Source organism: Chiloscyllium plagiosum, chromosome 13 (assembly GCF_004010195.1).
Source record: "Chiloscyllium plagiosum isolate BGI_BamShark_2017 chromosome 13, ASM401019v2, whole genome shotgun sequence".
NCBI classification, from domain to species: domain Eukaryota; kingdom Metazoa; phylum Chordata; class Chondrichthyes; order Orectolobiformes; family Hemiscylliidae; genus Chiloscyllium; species Chiloscyllium plagiosum.
In genome coordinates, this window is record NC_057722.1 from 3,163,590 (window position 1) to 3,185,235 (window position 21,646).

General features: G+C 40.9%; 1 protein-coding gene across 5 annotated transcripts in view; it reads left to right on the forward strand.

The window, feature by feature from the left end:
• The window catches only part of ryk (receptor like tyrosine kinase), a 284,985-nt gene that overhangs the window by 59,820 nt on the left and 203,519 nt on the right, over positions 1-21,646 (forward strand). For all 5 annotated transcript variants that reach the window (XM_043701687.1, XM_043701689.1, XM_043701684.1 and 2 more), the window contains exons 2-4: positions 10,553-10,674; positions 16,183-16,282; positions 20,293-20,427. In XM_043701687.1, the coding sequence (XP_043557622.1) occupies positions 10,553-10,674; positions 16,183-16,282; positions 20,293-20,427 (357 nt within the window). The remainder of the gene's footprint in view (positions 1-10,552; positions 10,675-16,182; positions 16,283-20,292; positions 20,428-21,646) is intronic.

Below are 21,646 nucleotides of genomic sequence, written 5' to 3' on the forward strand. Positions count from 1 at the left end.
TCAAACAGCATCCCACCTCAACCCCCCCCCCCCCCCCCCCCCACCCGTATAACCTTGCATTTCCCATGACCAATCCACCTAATCTGCACATCTTTGGACTGTGGGAAGAAACCCACGCAGACACAGGGAGAATGTGAAAACTCCACACAGATAATCGCCTGAGGATGCCAACCACTGAACCTCCCCTGGAAGTTGTCAAAGTTCCAGACCAGGAGTGTTTGTTTGGAAATCTGCATTGGTTATTAAATAAAAAGTATTTTTAATCATCCTTTTCTGACATGTCATGACCCACCTCTGGATTAGGTGTCGAGACTTGTAACCTGACCTTTGGCCCAGTTGTAGACATCCAAAAGAAATTTCTTCTGGCCTTTGAGTACCTGTAAGATGATGGTCTTGGGGAATTGATGAGATTTTGTTTTGCTTTGAAATTTTTCTAACTTGTTACATTTAGTTTAGTTTGTTTTATTTTGTTTTCAATTTCTTTGTATCTTGTTCTGTGGCCAGCAACGAAAAATCAGAATGGTGTGTTGCCTCCCTGGTGCCAGGATCAAGGATGCCTCAGAGAGGGTGCAAAAGGTCCTCAAGGGGGAGAGGGACCAGCAGGAGGTCATGTACGCATTGGAACCAATATGAAGGGCTTTTGCCCGAAATGTTGATTTTCCTGCTCCTCGGATGCTGCCTGGCCTCCGGTGCTGTTCCAGCACCACTCTAATCTAGACTCTGGTTTCCAGCATCTGCAGTCCTTGTTTTTACCTACATTGGAACCAATGACATAGGAAGGGAAAAAAATGAGATTCTGAAGGGAGAACATGGAGAGTTAGTCAGGAATTTAAATAGGAGGCCCTCGAGAGTAGTAATATCTGGAGTACTTCTGGTGCTGCGAGCTTGTGAGGGCAGGAATAGGAGGATAGAGCAGATGAATGCATGGTGAGGAGCTGTTGTATGAGAGAAAGCTTCACATTTTTGGATCATTGGACTCTGTTCTGGGGTAGAAGTGACCTGTACAAGAAGGGGGGGGGGCGGTTGCGGTGGTGGGACCCAGGGAGATAGAAAAGAGATCAATCTGAGACTAGTACCGTTGAGAAAAGAAGCAAGTCAAATAGTCAGAGCAGGCAGGGACAAAGCAGGGAACAAGATAAGACTGATAAATTAAACTGCATTTATTTCAATGCAAGAGGCCAAACAGGGAAGGCAGATAACTCCGGGCTTGGTTAGGAACATGGGACTGGGATATCATAGCAATTACAGAAATGTATCTCAGGGATGGACAGGACTGGCAGCTTAATGTTCCAGGATATACATGCTACAGGAAGGTCAGAAAGGGAGGCAAGAGAGGAGGAGGAGTGGCGTTTTTGATAAAGGATAGCATTACAGCTGTACTTAGGATATTGCGAGAAATACATCCAGGGAATTTATTTGGGTGGAACTGAGAAATAAGAAAAAGATGATCACCTTCTACTGGGATTGTATGATAGACCCCCTAATACTCAGAGGGAAATTGAGAAACAAATTTTAAGGAGATCTCAGTTGTCTGTAAGAATAAAAGGGTGGTTATGGTGGGGGATTTTAACTTCCCAAACATAGACTGGGACTGCCATTGTGTTAAGGGTTTAAGATGGAGAGGAATTTGTTAAGTGTATATAAGAAAATTTTCTGATTCAGCATGTGGATGTACCTACCAGAGAAACTTGACCTACTCTTAGGAAATAAGGCAGGGCAGCCGACTGGGGGAGCACTTTGGGGCCAGCGACCATAATTCTATTAGTTTTAAAATAGTGATGAAAAAGGATAGACCGGATCTAAAAGTTGAAGTTCTAAATTGGTGGAAGGTTAATTTTGACGGTATTAGGCAAGAACTTTCAAAAGTTGACTGGAGGCAGATGTTCGCAGGTAAGGGGACGGCTAGAAAACGGGAAACCTTCAGAAATGAGATAACGAGAGTCCAGAGACAGTATATTCCTGTCAGGGTGAAAGGGAAGGCTGGGAGGTATAGGGAATGCTGGATGACTAAAGAAATTGAGGGTTTGGTTAAGAAAAAGAAGGAAGCATATGTCAGGTATAGACAGGATAGATTGAGTGAATCCTTAGGAAAGTATAAAGGAAGTAGGAGTGTACTTAAGAGGGAAATCAGGAGGTCAAAAAGGGGACATGAGATAGCTTTGGCAAATAGAATTAAGGAGAATCCAAAAGGTTTTTACAAATACATTAAGGGCAAAAGGGTAACTAGGAAGAGAATAGGGTCCCTCAGAGATCAGCAAGGCGGCCTTTGTGTGGAGCCACAGAAAATGGGGGAGATACTAAATGAATATTTTGGATATGGAAGAGGATATGGAAAAGGATATGGAAGATATAGACTGTAGGGAGATAGATGGTGACATTTTGCAAAATGTCCAGTTTACAGAGGAGGAAGTGCTGGATGTCTTGAAATGGTCAAAGGTGGATAAATCCCCAGTACCTTATCAGGTGTACCCGAGAACTCTGTGAGAAGCTAGAGAAGTGATTGTTGGGCCGCTTGTTGAGATATTTGTATCATCGATAGTTACAGGTGAGGTGCCGGAAGACTGGAGGTTGGCAAACATGGTGCCACTGTTTAAGAAAGACAAGCCAGGGAACCTATAGACTGGTTAGCCTGATCTCAGTGGTGGGCAAGTTGTTGGAAGGAATCCTGAGGGACAGCATGTACATGTATTTGGAAAGGCAAGGACTGATTAGGGATAGTGAACATGGCTTTGTGTGTGGGAAATCATGTCTCACAAACTTGATTGAGTTTATTGAAGTAGTAACGAAGAGGATTGATGAGGGCAGAGCGGTAGATGTGATCTATATGGACTTCAGTAATACGTTTGACATGGTTCCCCATGGGAAACTGGTTAGCAAGTTTAGATCTCATGGAATACAGGAAGAACTCGCCATTTGGATACAGAACTGGCTCAAAGGTAGAAGACAGAGGAGGGTGGTGGAGGGTTGTTTTCACACTGGAGGTGACAAGGATCCGTGCTGGGTCATTACGTTTCGTCATTTATATCAATGATGGATGTGAGCATAAGAGGTATAGTTAGTAAATTTGCAAATGACACCAAAATTGGAGGTGTAGTCGCCAGCAAAGAAGATTACCTTAGATTACAACAGGATCTTGATCAGATGGGCCAATGGACTGAGAAGTGGCAGGTGGAGTTTAATTCAGATAAATGTGAGGTGCTGCATTTTGGGAAAGCAAATCTTAGCAAGACTTATGCATTTAATGGTAAGGTCCTTGGGAGTGTTGCTGAACAAAGAGACCTTGGAGTGCAAGTTCATAGCTCCTTGAAAGTAGAATTGCAGGCAGATAGGATAGCGAAGGCGGCATTGGTTATGCTTTCTTTTATTGGTCAGAGTATTGAGTACAGGAGAAAGTGAGGTCTGCAGATGCTGGAGATCAGAGATGGAAATGTGTTGCTGGAAAAGCGCAGCAGGTCAGGCAGCATCTAGGGAACAGGAAAATCGACGTTTCGGGCATTCCTGAAGAAGGGCTAATGCCCGAAACGCCGATTCTCCTGTTCCCTAGATGCTGCCTGACCTGCTGCACTTTTCCAGCAACACATTTCCATCTATTGAGTACAGGACACTGGTTAGGCCACTTTTGGAATATTGCGTGCAATTCTGGTCTCCTTCGGAAGGATGTTGTGAAACTTGAATGGGTTCAGAAAGGATTTACAAGGGTGTTGCCAGGGTTGGAGGATTTGAGCTATAGGGAGAGGTTGAATATGCTTGAGCATTGGAGGCTGAGGGGTGACTTTATAGAGATTTATAAAATCATGAGGGACATTGATGTGATAAATAGACAAAGTCTCTTCCTTGGGGTGGGGGAATCCAGAGCTGGAGGGCAAAGGTTTAGAGTGAGAGGGGAAAGATATAAAAGAGACCTAAGGGGCAACTTTTCACACAGAGGATGGTACGTGTATGGAATGAGCTGCCAGAGGAAGTGTTGGATGCTGGTACAATTGCAACATTTAAAAGGCATCTGGATGGGTATATGAAAAGGAAGGGTTTGGAGCGGGTGCTAACACTGGGACTAGATTGGGTTGGGATAGCTGGTCAGCATGGACAAGTTGGACCAAAGTGTCCGTTTCCATGCTGTATATCTCCATGAGTCTATGACTCTATGATGGTTCAGTGAAAGGCTGTCACATTAAATTAGAAATAAATTAAGCCAGATTTTAACGTTGGATCTAACTTGTTGAGTAGTTTCATCAGCTCGGATTGTAAGTGTCTTGTTGCTGTTGTCTGGTATCATTCGAGCTGTTTGCCACAACTTTGTTTTTGCTATCATTGGCAAATGTTAAAATGTTAATTGATTTTCCAGTATCTGCTTATTTTTTATATACCGAAGAGTATTGGTTTTCGCAGTGGCCCAGGAGAGCACCATTGGCTATTCTCCTGCATTCTTTAAAAAAAACAAATGATTCACTGTTTTTTGTCCTTCACCCAATTTTTTTTCAAGCTTTTTTGTATTGATTTCAGACTCGAGTCTTGCCAATGTTATATCTTGCAGTTGTTTTGTTGAGGATGACATTAACAAGTCCATCTAACAGATTGCCCTTCATGAACCAGTTATGGAACTGTCGGACCCTTGAATTTAAGAATGGAGTTCTATAGATGACATGCAAGATATGAAAAATGTGTTGCTGGAAAAGCGCAGCAGGTCAGGCAGCATCCAAGGAACAGGAGAATTGACGTTTCGGGCATAAGCCCTTCATCAGAACTGAAAAATGTGTTGCTGGAAAAGCGCAGCAGGTCAGGCAGCATCCAAGGAGTAGGAGAAACGCCGATTTGCCTGCTCCTTGGATGCTGCTTGACCTGCTGCACTTTTCCAGCAACGCATTTTCAACTCTGATCTCCAGCATCTGCAGTCCTCACTTTCTCCGACAAGCAAGATATCTCAATCTTAACAAGATTTTCTTCCCTAAAATTGGCATATTAGCCTTGTTGAGCACTGTTTCAATCCAGCAGTCAGCAGCTGTGGTCTGAGTCCAACAGTTGCCGACTGCAGCTGCTGGTGTATGCAGATGAGAAGACTCAATTCTGATAAATTGAGAAAATATTTGATTAATGTATTAAACCATGTACTTATCTCTTGCACGTTCTATTACAAACAAGAGCTTGTATGTTTTCCTACAAACTTAATTAAACAACCTATTTATACACCCACTCGAGTCATTTGACAGAGTCTAATTCGTCACAGAATATGAAAGATAATACCTAATCTGCATAATCGTTGTGTTGTTGCTGAGGACGGCTGATGTTGCCCACATGCTGCTTCTCTCTCTCTCTCTCTCTTTCCATGTCCCTGATGTAGGGTTTGATTTGTGAGCGTTTGTCACCGGAGTTATTGCTGCCTGTATGCCTAGAGGGTCGCCTTTTATCCTCTTTTCTTATCTTTCTCAAGTCATGGTGTCTTTTAACCATTGGCTCAGGCTCATCTGTTAATTGCATGTCTTTATCTTATTGCCTGCAGACCAAGGAACCTCATTGCCCCTCATCCAAATAAGGCTTCTGCATTACTCCCTCTTTCTTAATTTTGTTCTGAAGAGGATGGTTTGTACCAAACAGTACCTGGACCCAGTCATTCTCAGTTTACAAGCTGTTTTTCCCTGTATGTCAGCAGTTTTTACTTATACTGAGCTTGTGTCTCTGCAGCCTCTTGGCTAACATCTCATTTTCGGGAGTATGTCTCCGACTTGTCCCCCTGTTTCTCTCTGTTCTGTGCAGCGGCCTTGACTGGAAGCACTGAGAATTATTTACCCATACGATCACTGGAAAAAAAATGCCAGCTTCTAAGTTCAACAGATACACATTTAATGAACCTTGTGGCACAGTAGGATGCCATTCTGCTCAGTGTCTGTGCAAATACTTTGAAGGAGCTTTCCTCAAAGTCTCTGCTCTTCCTCTGTTGTCCTGTTTTTTTTCCCCTTTATAAGCATGTGTCCAATTCCTTCCAAAAGCCACTATTGAAGTTGTTTCCTGCACTCTTTCTGTATGATCAGAACTCACTGCATTATGAAACATTTCATTTTATTTGCTTTCTAGTTCTTTCTCCAGTTATTTTCAATTTTTGTCCTCTGCTTATTGATACTTGTGCCGTTGCAGACAAATTTTCCCATTCCTGCTTTATCTTCCTTACTCTGCAGCTCTGAGGAAAACAATCTATGAGCTCCTGAAGTCTGCTCCATTCTTCATACTGTTGACTCCAAGTCCAAGTTTTGTCTAAAATAGAAACTTGGAAATTGCATCCCCTATGCCCAAGTTCACGGCAGTGATGTATATGAAAAAGAGCAGTCTTAATAAGAATCCTTCTTTCAAGACTGAAACATTTTATGTTCATCATTGTAAACTATATTTTGCTTCTTAGCCTATTTTGCGCCTATGCCCTGTAATCCTATAAGTTTAAATTTGGCTATTATTTTCTTATTAACAGGCCTATTAATTACAGGGCAATTTACACAATGCCTTTTGAAAAGACTTACACGTGCAAAGTTCACAGTTTAATCAATGCCAAATTTAACAAATTTGTGTTGGCTTTCATTTATTAGCCTATATTTTTGCAAGTGACAACTCATTTTGTTACAGATTAATATGTGAAGATTTCTCTGCTACTGGCATTATACTGACTGGCCTGCAGTTTCTGGGTTTTTAGAACATTTTTAGAACCTGTACAGCATGGAAACACAGGCCCTTTGGCCCTGATGTGCCAAATATGACACCAAATTAAGCTAATCTTTTTTTCCTGCTCTAGGTCTATATCACTCCATTCCTTGCATATTTATGTGCCTATCTAAAAGTCCCTTGAATGCCCCGATCATATGTGCCTCCACCATCAACCCCTGGCAGCATGTTCCAGACTCCTACCACTCTGTGTTTGTAAACCTCTTATGCAACTTCTCCCAAGCCTTTCCTGTAATGTGATAACCAAAACTGAATGCAATGCAATGCTCTAAGTGCGACCTGACCAAAGTCTTAGAGTAAGTTGAAGAAACAGGTCAGGCTGGAACATGACAGGGAGCAAGGAATGGCTGTTAGATTAAATTGCATCTATTGCAATGCAAGAGGGCTGACAGGTAAGGCCAATGAAGTCAGGTTGTGGATAGGTACATGGGACTAGAATGTTATAGCCATTACAGAAACATGGCTAAGGGGGGATAGGCCTGGCAGCTTAATGGACAAGGGTACAGGTGCTTTAGGCAGGGCAGAAGTGGTGGAAAGAGGGGAGGGGGAGTTTCATTTTTGCTTAGGGTGAATATCACAGCAGTAATCAGAGATGACACAATTAAAGAACAATTCAGTGAGGCCTTGTGGGTAGAGCTAAGTAATAAGAAGGGGATGGTTGCGCTATTGAAGTTGTACTATAGGCCTGCAAATAGTCAACAGGAATTAGAGCAACAAATATGCAAGTAGACTGAGGTGACTTGCAGCAATAGGATTGTCATAGTAGGAGATTTTAATTTTCCTAACCTAGGCTGGAATCACCATAGCATTAGTTGGTGTGGAATTTGTTAAATATGTTGGGGAAGGTTTGTGTGTCTGGCATAGAGAGGGCCCTACTCGGGAAGGGCAAAACTCAACCTACTCTTGGAAAATAGGGCAGGACAGGTGACAGATATGACAGTAAGTGAGCACTTTGAGACCAGTGACCATAGTTGTATTAATTTTAAGATAGTTATGAAGAGGGACAAAACTGGTCCACAGGTTCAAGTTCTAAATTGGGGCAAGGTGATTTTTGATGGAATTAGACATGAGCTTGCAGGAATAGTTTGTTTGCAGGCAAAGGGACCTCTGACAAGTGGGAGGCCTTTAAAAGTGAGAAAGCTGGAGTTCAAGGTCTATATGTTCCTGTGAGGGTGAAGTGTAGGGTTGGCAGGAATAGGAAACTCTGGATCACAAGAGGTATTGAGGCTTTGACCAGAGAAAGGGAGGAGGCGTGGCTCAGGTACTGGCAGCTAGGATCAAGGGAATCCCTGGAGATATATAGGAGATACAGGAGATACTGAAGAAGGAAATTAGGAATGTGAGAATGGGGCATGAGATAGCCATGGCTGAGAAGATTAGGGTGAATCCAAAGAGGTTCTTGAAGTATATTAAAGGAATGGGAATAACTAGAGAGAGCATAGTATCCCTCAAGGAGCAAAGTGGATATGTATGTGTAGAACTGCAGGAGATGGGCAGGGTCCTCAATGAATATTTCTCCTCTGTGTTAACCGTGGACAAAGACATGAAGACTTGGGATCTTGGGGAAGTTAGTGGTCATATCTTAGGAACAGTCCATATCACAGCAGAGGAGGTATTGGGCACATTAGAAAATATGAAGGTGAATAAATTTCCTAGTCCTGACCAGATATATCCAAGAACACTGCAAGAAGCTAAAGAGGATATTGCGGGGGGCCCTCGCTGATATTTTTGCATCATTGTTAGCCACGAGTGATGTCCCGGAAGACTGGAAGGTAATGAATGTTGTGCCCTTAAGTAAGAAAGGCTGCAAAGAAAATCTTGGAAACTATAGACCAGTAAGCCTAACATATGTGGAAAGTTATTTGAGAAGATTCGGAGAGCTAAGATATACATGCACTTGGAGACACAGTGTTTGATTACGAATAGTCATCATGGCTTTGTGTGTGGGAGATCATGCCAGGCAACTCTGTTAGTTCTTTGGTGAAGTGACCAGGAAGGTTGATGAGTGCAGGGCGGTAGACATAGTCTCTATGGATTTCAGTAAGGCCTGTGGTAAGATTCTATATGGTAGATTGCTCTGGAAGGTTAGATCGCATGAAATCCAAGGGCAGCTGGAAACTCGGATACACAGTTGGCTTGATGGTAGGAAGTAGAGGGTAATATTGGAAAGCTGCTTATCGGCTTGGAGACCTGTGACTAGTGGTGTGCATCAGCGGTCAGTGCTGGCCCGATTCGAGTTTTATCTATATCAGTGATTTGGATGGGAATATACAAGGCATGATTTTGATGGGAATGTACAAGGCATGATTAGTAAGTTTGCAGATGACACTAAAATAGGTGGTATCATGGGCAGTAAGGAAGATTCTCAGAAATTGCAACAGGACGTTGATCAGCTGGGGAAGTGGGCTGAGAAATCTCAAATGGAGTTTAATACAGATAAGTGTGAGCACGTGCATTCTGGAAAGTCAAATAAAGGTTGGAGTTTCATGGTGAATGGTAGGGCCTTAAGGAGTGTAGTGGAACAGAACGACCTTGGAGTTCAGGTGCACGGTTCTCTGAAAGTGGAGTCTCAAGTAGACAGGGCAGTGAAGAAGGCTTTTGGCAGTTTGGAAGTTACATTGCAGTTGAACAGGACATTAATGAGGCTGCAATTGGAGTATTGTGTTCAGTTTTGGCCACTTTGCAGAAGAAAGTTTCAAGGTTTTTGTCAGGACTCAAGGTTCTGTGTTATAGCGAGTGTAGGAAACTGAGGAAATGTATGAGATCATGAGAGGCATGGATATGATAAATACATTTAGTCTTTTTCCAGTTTCGATGCATTGTAGGAACAAATTACTGCAGATACTGGATGGGTTCTGAAAATAACAAAAGCTGGAGCTCACAACAGGTCAGAGAGCATCCATGGAGAGAGAGCAAGCTAACGTTTCAAGGAAAGATGACTCTTCGGTAGAGAGCTCTGATGAAGAGTCATCTCGACGCAATGTTAACTCCATGGATGCTGTTGTGATCTCCAGTACTTGTTGTTTTAAATTACAATGCATTGTTTAACTTGGGCAGTTTGCTGAGTCAGCTGTGATTTTGTGAATTACATGTGAAAACATGGTAATACATGTCTACATTTGATAAAAAAAATGAATATACTTACACAATGTAGTGTCATGTTCAGATGTTTGATTTTTTTTAGATGTTTGTTTGACTTGGATAGTTCAGGTTGTTGAAATGTTTTGCTCGTTCACTGCTTCTGCTGTTTTCTAGTAATGTCAGTGATTCCAGACAGATTTCAAGAAAGATTTGACAAAGTATCACACAAAAGATTTGTTAACAGACTGGGGTCTGATGGAATAGGGTGATCAGTGTTAGCATGGGTTTAAAACAAATGAAAGGATTAAAGATGAGAATGTATAAGGATAGAAAACACGGAGTCATGATAAAGGGTTATTTTCTAGAGGGGGAAGGTTAATATTGGTGTTTCCCTTTGGGTCAGTACTGGGATCAATTTTTTTATATAGGCAAACAAATGACTTAAATATCACAGCAGTAAGCTTTTAATGATGATATATAGTGTGTATTAGTCTTAATTACGTATCACAGAACGGTTAAATGGAGTTTATGCAAATGTACCTACATTTATCTACTATTTTTTGTTCGAACTTTGTGCATACAAATTTTAAACTGGTAAAGTGCTCGTAATTCTGATCCTATTGTGTTATTGGCAGTTAATGATAAAATTTGCAACACTAACAGTGCGCGTTAAATATGAACTATTGATGTTTGTCACTGAAAGAATGTAAAAGTAGTTTGCGATTTAGACATTTATGAGGATTATAGATATTTCTTTTTCTCTCAACAGGTCTTGATGCTGAGTTGTATTATGTACGGAACGATGTTGTCAGTTATTACGCACTCCCTTTCAAGTTACTTGTACCCGGGGAGACCAACAGCCTTCATTTCACTTGGCATGCAAAATCCAAGGTAAATTTTAAGGTTCGGTCAAGACACGTTCGAGTGGGAGTGCAACACACTCTGTAACCTGCACAGTATCAATTGCCTGCTAGTCACATGGAATGGTACCAAGCAATGTTTGGTGGTATGCATCTCATGATCAGTTGTTACAGTAGTGTCATGGATTTCCCCACTGAGAGAAGGTAAAATCCACCAAGAGCATTCTTTTGCATCCTTAATGACAATTTTCTGGACAGTGTTTTTGTATAGGCAAGGAACTTTATCATACATTAGCCCATCTCTGATCATGCTGTTCTATCGCTGTCCGCTGATTCATAAGAATCTCAGATATTTTCTTTGGAAATATAAACCAGGAAATAGAAGATTTAATTATTAGTTGTTTTAAAAACTAAAGGACATTGGAACCATGTGGCATTGTATTGTTGGAACTTGGTTTGATATTTTTGAGTTACACTGGCATCAGGTCTCAGAAGAAAACTAACTGCCCAGCAACAGAGTTTGGATTGGTTTAAGTACAGTTTATCACAGACCTGAAGAGTAGTCGGTCCACAAGTCCTGCAAGCAAAATAGATCCTTCTTCTCTGTTTGTCAAATCTGTCTGTCTGGAGGAGAAAGTGAGGTCTGCAGATGCTGGAGATCAGAGCTGAAAATGTGTTGCTGGAAAAGCACAGAAGGTCAGGCAGCATCCAGGGAACAGGAAAATCGACATTTCGGGCATAAGCCCTTCTTCAGGAAACTTCCTGAAGAAGAGCTTATGCCCGAAACGTCGATAAATCTGTCTGTCTGCCCATCTTCTATGTGAATGAAATGGGCATTTTGATTTCAAAGGGGTATCATTTAAGTTTGCATTAGTAATTAATAATCTGTTTTTGCCACATGTTGGAGGGCATATTTGTTAAATAAATAAGCTTCTTATTCATTAAAACCTGGTGTAGGTTTCTTTTTTGTCCTAATTTTCTAATTGACCTGAACAGAGATGTTACTGCACACCTCTGGAGCAGGTGGAAGTTGAACCGAGGTCTTTTGTCCAGGGCTTTACAAGAGGGCTTTAAAGTTTTACATTTAAATGACAAGATAATTCTCTATTTGCTGCTTGTGATTTTGATTTTTGTAGTGAGTCAGTTGTACATTCTGCAAGTTTATGACAAAAGTATAAAGCATTAGTTTTTGTGTATGTAAATGATGTAATTTAGTTTTTATACAAAATAATAAAACTTGATGCATTTTGAAATGAATTGCAACTTGTAATAAATTTTCCAGCTATTCTCTGGGGAATTAACCATGTGCCTTAGTTCCCAGTGATTCTTATTATTATGCATCCGTTGTTGTGGTCAGTCAGACATTAACCATCCTAGAGACGAAATTGGTCACACTTTAGTCAAGAGCAATCTGCCTTTTATAGATCAGTGATGTGATTTTTGTGCTTGATTCTTAATACCACCTGGAAAATATTTTGGAATCAGAGAGCTAAGGAAAGGTAAGCTGTCTCTATGACCCTGTTTGAAGGCATGTATAGAAAGCGGGATCAAAACCAGTGCATCCTGATAATTTGGGCATTAATAGAAAACTGTGTCAGGGCTGGATGAATAGGAAGATACATTACCATTGTCTGCATTGCCAAGCAAAGCTTGGGTGTCACTTGGAGGGATAACTCTCCAATGAAAGTAGTACCACAGAGGACTTAAAGTTGACGAGTCTGCTACTATTGCAGGCAATGCATTCCATGCCCCTACTACTGTGAGTAAAGAAATTACCTCTGACATCTGTCCTATATCTGTCACTCCTCAATTTAAAGCTGTGTCCCCTCGTGCTAGCTATCACCATCCTAGGAAAAAAGGGCTCACTGTCCACCCAATCCAACCCTCAATTTAGTCTCAATTAAGTCAGCTCTCAATCACACGAAAACAGCGTCAAGGCCCTCTTTTCCTCATAAGACCTTCTCTCCATATCAGGCAACATCCTAGTAAATCTCCTCTGAACACTTTCAAAAGCTTACACATCCTTCTTATAATGCAGTGACCAGAACTGTATGCAATACTCCAAGTGCTGCCGCACCAGAGTTTTATACAGCTGCAACATGACCTTGTGGCTCCAAAACTCAATCTCTCTACCAATAAAACTAAACAAAGTTTATTTAATCAGAACCTCGAGCAGTGCACCACCTGAGTTGTGTGAAAGAAATTGGACCAGAGCCAGTGGCAGTAATGCTGCTCTTTGTCCTGCAGTTGACCTGAGGAATTAAGCTTAAGTCCTCATCTTAATAGATCCAAGCTGAAATATTAGTATCAAAAATCTGAACTCGTATGTTTCTTTCTTCTCAAACTTTCTTCACAATACAGTCAATTTGCTAATTTGCATCAACGTAAACAGATTCACTAGAAATGCAACTTATCACCATTTGAGATAAACAGACTTAAGCTTAGCTTCTCAGTCATGTGCAGGACAAAGAGCAGCATGATTGGTCCAATCTCTTTCACACAACGTAAGTAGATTTACTAGAAGTGCAGCTTTATCACCATTTGGTGTGTAGACAGGATAGTGTAAAGTTTAACCACAATATTTTTCCGAAGTTGTATGTTTCTTAACTTGATAAATTAGTCCAAAATATTGTGTAGGAGCAGAGGGTGTATGATTACATTAGTCATTGAAGGTAACAGTTAATAAAGCAGAGAGTATCCTGGGCTCTATTAATAGGAGACCAAGGAGCCTCTATTAAAATTTCATAAAACATCAGTTCAATTCCGTGCTGGAGTATTACATCCAGGTCTGGCTACTGTATTTTAGGATATGCGCACATCAGAGATGGTGCAGAAAAGGTTCACAGGAATGGCTTAAATGGTGAAAGACTTCAAGTTATGGGGATAGATGAAAGAAAGTTAGGATCTCTTCCTTTTGGAGATGAAGATGAAAAATTTGATGAAGGTCTTCAAAATCAGACATGGACATAGGAAATGGGAAGGAACTATTCCTACTTACAAAATATTTGCAACTGAGAAGACACAGATTCAGTGTACTTGATTGAAGAAGCAAAAGCAATTAGAGTAAAAGCTTATCAAGTGGTCAGATTCGGGAATGCTCTTCCTGGTTGAGGCAGCAAGGAAAGCACTCAAAGAAATTAGACTGTTACCTGAGAAGGAAGAATGTTATTTGTCACAGGCCTCTTGCTGCCTGTGACAAATCTGAAATTCTGCCTTTGAAGTCATGGTGAAGAAGCTTCATCTATCATTTCAATAGATACTCTTCAGAGAATCATTGTGGACTCGAAGGGCTGAATGGCTTGCTTCCACACTGTAGGGATTCTATGATTCTATAATTCTATTTCCTTTCCAGTCCAGGAGAAAGGAATACTGGGAAAAAAAACAATCTAACAACTGAGTTGAGAACCCAAGCTTTTTATTGTAACAGACAGAGAGCTGTATCTATTAGCTTCAAAGCCAATCCAAACCCCAAATGAAAACAAAACTTGATCTGTGGAGCCTGACTTTGCTACTCATGTATTTTTTGTCTAATCTTGGAAAAAAAAATACTCGAGGAGACCAAAGTGGTTTACCAACTGCTCTGAAAAAGACATTCTGGTAACACCTCTCTGCAAGTGGAATTGTTTGCTTTGTGGATTTTTTTTTTCTCTTGTATTAATTTCCTTTGGAGATCATTTCTTAAATCTGTGCCCTCTTATTTGTGATCCTTTTATGATTGGGAGGAGTTTCTCCCTGTCTTCTCTATCCAGATCCCTCATGATTTTAAAAATTTCTATCAAATTGCCTCTTAGCAATCTCCTTCTCAAAGGAGAAGAGTCAACATTCTCTTGTCCTTGTGTCAGTGCCCCTGTGACAAGAGACGAATGAAAGATTATGGCCTGTGCTTCTGCAGGGACTTCAGTAATCACAAAAAACTTTGTTCACCAACATTGCTGTTTGTTACCTATATCCGTGATTTGGATGACAATGTACAAGGCATGATTAGTAAGTTTGCAGATGACACTAAAATATCGTGGTCAGTGAGAAAGGTTATTAGAAATTGCAGCAGGATTTTGATTAGCTGGGGAAGTGGGCGGAGAAATGGCAAATGTGGTTTAATATAGATAAGTGTTTGGTCTTGCATTTTGTAAAGTCAAATCAAAGCAGGAGTTTCTTGGTGAATGGTAAGGCCTTAAGGAGTGTAGTGGAACAGGGTCCTTGGTGTTCAGGTGCCTGGTTCTCTGAAAGTAGAGTCACAGATAGACAGGACAGTGAAGAAGGCTGCGGGCACACTGGTCTTCATCAGTCACAGCATTCAGTATAGAATTTGTGAAGTTTTGTTTCAGTGGTACAGGAAATTAGTGAGGCCGCACTTGGAGTATTGTGTTCAGTTTTGGTCACCTTGCTATAGGATCGATGTTATTAAACTGGAAAGAGTGCAGAAGAAATTTGCAAGGATGTTGCCTGGACTCAATGGTCTGAGTTATAAGGAGAGGTTGGACAAGCTAGTACTTTTTTTAGAGCGCAGAAGACTGAGGGGGATTTTGTAGAAAAATATAAGCTCATGAGAGGCACGGATATGGTGAATGCACTCAGTCTTTTTTTTCCAGGGTTGGTGAATCCAGGGCGAGTTAAGGTTAGGGGAAAGAATAAAAGAGAACCTGAAGGGCAACTTTTTTTTACACTGAATGTGGTATGCATTTGGAATATGCTGCCAGTAGAAGTGGTTCAGTGGGTATATTAACAACATTTAAGAGGCATTTGGACAAATGAGTGGATAAGGAAGATTTAGAAGGATGTGGGCTAAGTGCAGGGAAATGGCGTTAGTGTGGCGTGGACTAGTTTGGGCCAAAGGGCCTGTCATTGTGTTGTAGGACTCTGTTGGCTCCCGATGTCTTTGATCCTAGTTGTGATTTTCTAGAATTACCCTGAAGTTAAAATTCATGTTATCGTTACATGAGCTGAAGGAAACTAGGATAGCAAATGTTGGTGACCAGGAACTTGCTTCCAGTGAGGGTAGTGGAATTGGGGGTGCTGAGTCTTTTAAAAAAAGAAATTGGATGGGCAATTGAGGGGAAAAGAAACTTGCTTACAGGGTTACTGGGATAGTGTGGGGGGAAAAGGAATGAGTGGATTGGACTACAGAGAACTAGTGTAGTTTTGATGGGTTAAATGACCTCCTGTGCTGTAATGACTCTGACTGTATCTTGTATTGAGTGTTTAATTGAGATATCAAAATAAAGGTTGGGAAATTAAAACATGTTAATTTATATTTCCCCCCAGTTTTGTTAAGGTTATTTTCATCAAACTGTGCAGACATGTTAGAACATACATGTTCGTGCAGATGCGACTTGAACACAGTTGTCCTGCCCAGTGGTAAGGCTGTTACCATTACACCATAAGAGCCCTCTCCACTTGGTTACAAATGTAATCAAGTTGGTCGCTTTACAGTTTTGGAGCATAATATTACTTGTTTTTTTTATTAAGTCTGACTTTAATAGGTTAAATGATAATAGTGAATAGCTGAATGACCATTCTCATGAAGTGTTCTCTATGACAGGTTGAATACAAGTTGGGCTTTCAGGTGGACAACCCAGCAGTCATGGATATGCCTCAAGCTAATATCTCTGCACAAGGAGAGATTCCACGCAAAGAATCAGGTGAGAAAATATAAAAAGCAACAGTTGAGAGTGCTGATCAGTGAAGGAATGAGTATTTTCTGTACTTTCCAAAATAATTTTGTTCATGCCATGTGAGATTTTTCAAAAGCTCATGCAAATTATCCTGTTTATCTGGCCTGTCCAGGTTGTTACTTATAAAACTTCAGATAAAAATTTGGATTGGCAATGGAAAAGGTGTGTGTGTGTGTGTGAGAGAGAGAGATTTTAATGGAATGGAAAAATGTTGACAATAAGGGACAAAAGTATTACATGTCTTGGAAAGATTCAGAATAATACTCAACATATCAATAACGGTGAGTAAAGAGCACAATATGGGTTGTTTACGCTGGCTGTTATTCCTCTGTGTAGATCCTCACCTCTTCTGCATAATCTGTCACATCAAAGATTTTTTTCAATTTCTGACAACAGTGGTGTTGAGGGAAACAGTGAACAATTGGTGAAAAAAGACTCATGTGAACTTGTGGGCCAGTAGCAAAAGGAAACTGAAATAATGAATAGCTAGGCATTGCAGAGCCATGGATAGACTTAACTAAGAAGGATCAGAATTTTAAAAGCTCATCATTAACAGCTTAGGTCAACATACACACTAATAAGTGGGATTTTGCATCATTGAGAATCTAAAAGCACAGTATTGGGAAAGGTTTGCTAAAGGTACAAGATGAAAGGTACCATTGAAATTCCTGATGAAGGGCTTTTGCCCAGAATGTCGATTTTTCCTGCCCCTCGGATGCTGCCTAGCCTGCTGTGTTTTTCCAGCACCACGCTAATCTAGACTCTGATCTCCAGCATCTGCAGTCCTCACTTTCACCGACTATTGAAATTGTCAAATCTAGAAGCGCTATAGGCATGGGATGACCTGGTGGCTCAGTGGTTAGCACTACTGCCTGACAACACCACAGATTCGATTCTAGCCTTGAGCATGTCTCTGTGGAGTTTGGACATTCTCCCCGTGTTTGCATGGGCTTTCTTCAAGTGATCCAGTTTCCTCCCACAGTGCAAAGGTGTGCAGGTTAGGTGGATTAGCCGTGCAAAATTGCCCCATGGTATCCAGGGATGTTTAGGTTACATGGATTAACTATGGGAAACACAGGGTCACAGAGAAAAGTACAGGGCAGGGGTTTGTGGTGGGGAATGGGTATGGGTTCAGTGCTCTTTAGAGGGTTGGTTTGGACTCAGTGGTGTGTTTCCACACTATAGGAATTCTTCTATTATAAGACTGTGGTAGCAGCAAATGAGCTGCACGTAATTGTCTTGGTGAATAAATGTGGTCAGAAATGTGGCTTTGACACAGTCGGACTCTGAAGTGTGATTGGTCTGGTGTAGCCTCAGGCAGTCTCGAACAGACTGACAGAGTCAGTTGTTAGGGGATGAAAGACAATAGCATTGATCCTTCAGATATTTAATTAGAGTTATGCAGTTCTGTGAAACTGCAGTTTCTCCTTGTGCAATGATCCCAAGTTGCCATATTGCAGCTCCACTATTATGATGTTACATAACATGTATACTAATTTCCAGAACTCTCCAACTATTAGACCCACTCAGTGTAGCTAAATTCCAACCCCAACCCAGTGTGATTGCATTATCAGGTACCTAACTCCAAACTGGTATATTTTGTCCTTTGATCAGCAAATTAAACAAATTGCAGCAAATGTTTACATGCATAGAATATTAAGGTTGCAGGCTAACATCAATGATTGTTTAGACTTGTGATATTGATGCAGACACTGAATCTGTGAATGTCATGCTTACCTGATACTTCATAGAATATAATCATAGAGTCCCTACAATGTGGAAACAGCCATTCAATCCATCGAGTTCACACCGACCCCCTGAAGAGCATCCCACCCAGATGCACCTCCCTACTCTATCTCTTTGACTCCTCATTTTCCATGGCGCATCTAGCTAGCCTATACATTCCTGAATACCATGGGCAATTTACCTTGGCCAGTCCACCTAACTGCACACGTTTGGACTGTGGAAGGACACCGGAGCATAGTTATTTGAAAGTTGTGTCACAGATAGACAGGGTAGTACACTTGCCTTCATTGATCAGAGTGTACGAGTTGGGACGTCTAATTGATGTTATATAGGACACTGGTGAGACTACTTTTTGAGTCCCGTGTACAGTTCTGGTTGCCATCCTGTAGGAAGGGTATTATTAGATTGAAGAGGATTCAGAAAAGATTTACCAGGATGTTGCTGGGACTGGAGGGTTTGAATTGTTAGGATAGGCTGGGACTTTTTTCCTAAAGCATAGGAGGTTGAGTGATGATCTTGTGGAGATTTATAAAATCATTAGAGGTATAGATAAAATGACTAGCAAAAGTATTTTCCTTAGGTTGGGGCAGTTCAAAAGTTGGGGGCATATTTTTAATGTGAGAGGAGAAATATTTGAAAGGGAACTGAGGGGCAACTTATTCCACACAAAGTGGCTCACATGTGGAATGAACTGCCAGTGGACGTGGTGGGTGCAGGTACAGTTGGAAAATTTAAAAGGTAGGTACATAAATAGGAAAGGTTTAAAGGGATATGTGCCAAACACAGGCTAGGTGAATTAGTTTAGTTTAGGAAACTTGGTCAGCATGGACGAGTTTGACCGAAAGGTCTGACTCTGACTTTATGACTCTAATACTGAGATGAGGAATTTCTTCAGTCAGAGGGTGGTGAATCTGTGGAATTCATTGCTGCAGAAGTCTGTGAAGGCCAAGTCTTTGAGTGTCTTTAAGATTGTTTCTTAATTAGTAAGGGGAGAAAGCAGGAGGATAGAGTTGAGGAGCATATCAGCTAGCACTGAATGACCTAATACTTTTCCTATATCATCTGGCCTTATGGTAGTCATCATTGTCGTCATCATCATTGGCAGTCCCTTGCAGACGAGGATGACTCCCTTCCAATCTTAGAGTGAGTCTGTAGATGGCTGTATGGACCGATGTACATACCGCAGGCTCTGTTTCACTTGAGGCAGAAGATAGTTGTGGGAAGGAGTGAGTGTGCTATTGATGTGGCAGTGCACTTCTTTCGCTGTTTTAGGTATGGTGGTATATGCGAGAATAATAAAGTTGTTTAGACTGTAAGACCACATATTATAGAAGCTGAATTAGATCATTTGGCCCATCAAGTCTGCTCCATCATTTGATAATGGCTGACATGCTAAATATACTTTTATAAACACATGATGTTTTCTGAACTTGGTCCAATTCTGGAAAATGTGTTTTGCTTTAGGTTCTTTTCAGTGTCTTTATTCCTGAATTTTCAACCATGCTAAATTCATGCCTCACTGTGCTGCTGACTTTGAGATTGTCCTCTCTGGCCTTATAACTTTTAAGGATACGTTGGGGCAAAAAGGGAAACCACTGAACAGTAAATTACTTTTAAGGTCAACTCTTCCTGCTTTAATAAGATTTATCTCCAGTTCTTGTTAAACAATTGTGAATCTGAATGATAAACTCTGTATCTGCACAGAAACTGTTGACATTGAACTCCTCTTCCCAGGCCCTTAAGTTCATGCAAATTGGATGCAAACTAACTACTTTTAATGAAAATGTCAGTTTGTTTGATTTCTTTATACCATTTTTCAAGAATCCTGTGTTCACAAATTATAACCATTGACAGGTTGATAGAACGATGTAACTCCAATTAAATACGTGAAAGGCCAGTGCTATCGTCTTTCGTCCCCTATGCAAAGGGTTGTCTAATCCTCATTGTAAGTGCTCACGTCTTCCACATAGTGTGTCAGTTCAAAGACTTTTTCTTATTCATGACGGTAATAATATTGAGCGAAACACTGAACAATTGGGTGAAAAAAAATCACATTCATCCCTTTTTATAAGTTTTATTAACTGACAAACTTTATTATAAATTCAGTACTGACAAATAGTATATTGTGAACTAAAGTAATGTTCTTTGCATAATTGTTTACTCTTTCGAGTAAACCAGTTTGACCAGTTAGACTTTAATAGTAAGCTTCACACATTTTTGGTCTTTTGCAGTATTTAGAGTGGACCTGTTATGCACAGGAACATTTGATTCAGAGGTGGCCATGGAAATGCAGCTTAACTTGACTGTTAATTCCTCAAAGAACATCACAGTCCTGAACTTCAAAAGGAGGAAAATCTGTTTCAAAAGTAAGGAGTATATCCTTTGTGTGTCCTGTATTCCCCATCCTGAGCTATTAATGAAAACTTAATAACATAGTCTGCTACAGTAGATGAAACAAACATTTTTAACTGTTTGTCAATGACCTCCAGTTCTGCATCCAAATAATTGTCTTGTCTGAACTTGCTCTGGCTTTATTTTAAAACATAAATCCTTTCCGCAATATCACTGAGTAATGTCAGGTCTCCTAATTGATTTTCTCCAATAACAAAAAAAATTGATCCTGAATGACTCATCGACAAATTGTGGGTGGCACAGTGGTTAGCACTGCTGCCTCACAGCGCCAGAGACCCGGGTTCAATTCCCGCCTCAGGCGACTGACTGTGTGGAGTTTGCACGTTCTCCCCGGGTCTGCGTGGGTTTCCTCCGGGTGCTCCGGTTTCCTCCCACAGTCCAAAGATTGCCCATAGTGTTAGGTAAAGGGTAAATGTAGGGGTATGGGCGGGTTGCGCTTCGGCGGGGCGGTGTGGACTTGTTGGGCCGAAGGGCCTGTTTCCACATTGTAAGTAATCTAATCTAATCTAATCTAAATTAGCGATGTTATTCAGACTGTAAAATTGAACTTAATGATATAGGCTTCTTCCTTGGAATTGAAGGTACATTGAAGATTTGTTAGAGGTGTTAGGTGTCATAAAGGGTTTGGATAACAAAGATGCAGAAACAACTTCCAATGGCAGAAGGGTTAAAAACCAAAGGGCACAAAATTATGTATTTGGCAAAGGCAATGTGAGGAAAATACTGATCAAACAGTGAAATGTTCGTATGATCTGAAATGCACTGCATAAGAGGCTGGTAGAAATTTATTAAAATTTTTCAGACAGTTTAGTAAGTTTGACTTGGTGCTTGCCTGCATTTTTGGAGATTGTGAACTGTGGCTGTATAACCCAGTATCATTTTTGTAAGTTATTCTTATTTTCTTACCAATGCTAATGTTGGTGGTAGTGATATCAGTGATATGACATTTAGTCAAATGATGCAATTTATGATGAGAAAAATGAAGACAATAATAAAGTTCTATCAGAATAGGGCAGCACAGTTGCTCAGTGGTTAGCACTGCTGCCTCACAGCACCAAGGTCCCTGGTTCGATTCCAGCCTCGGGTGACTGTCTGTAGAGTTTGCACATTCTCCCCATGTCTGTGTGGGTTTCCACTGGGTGCTCCGGTTTACTCCCACAGTCCAAAGATGTG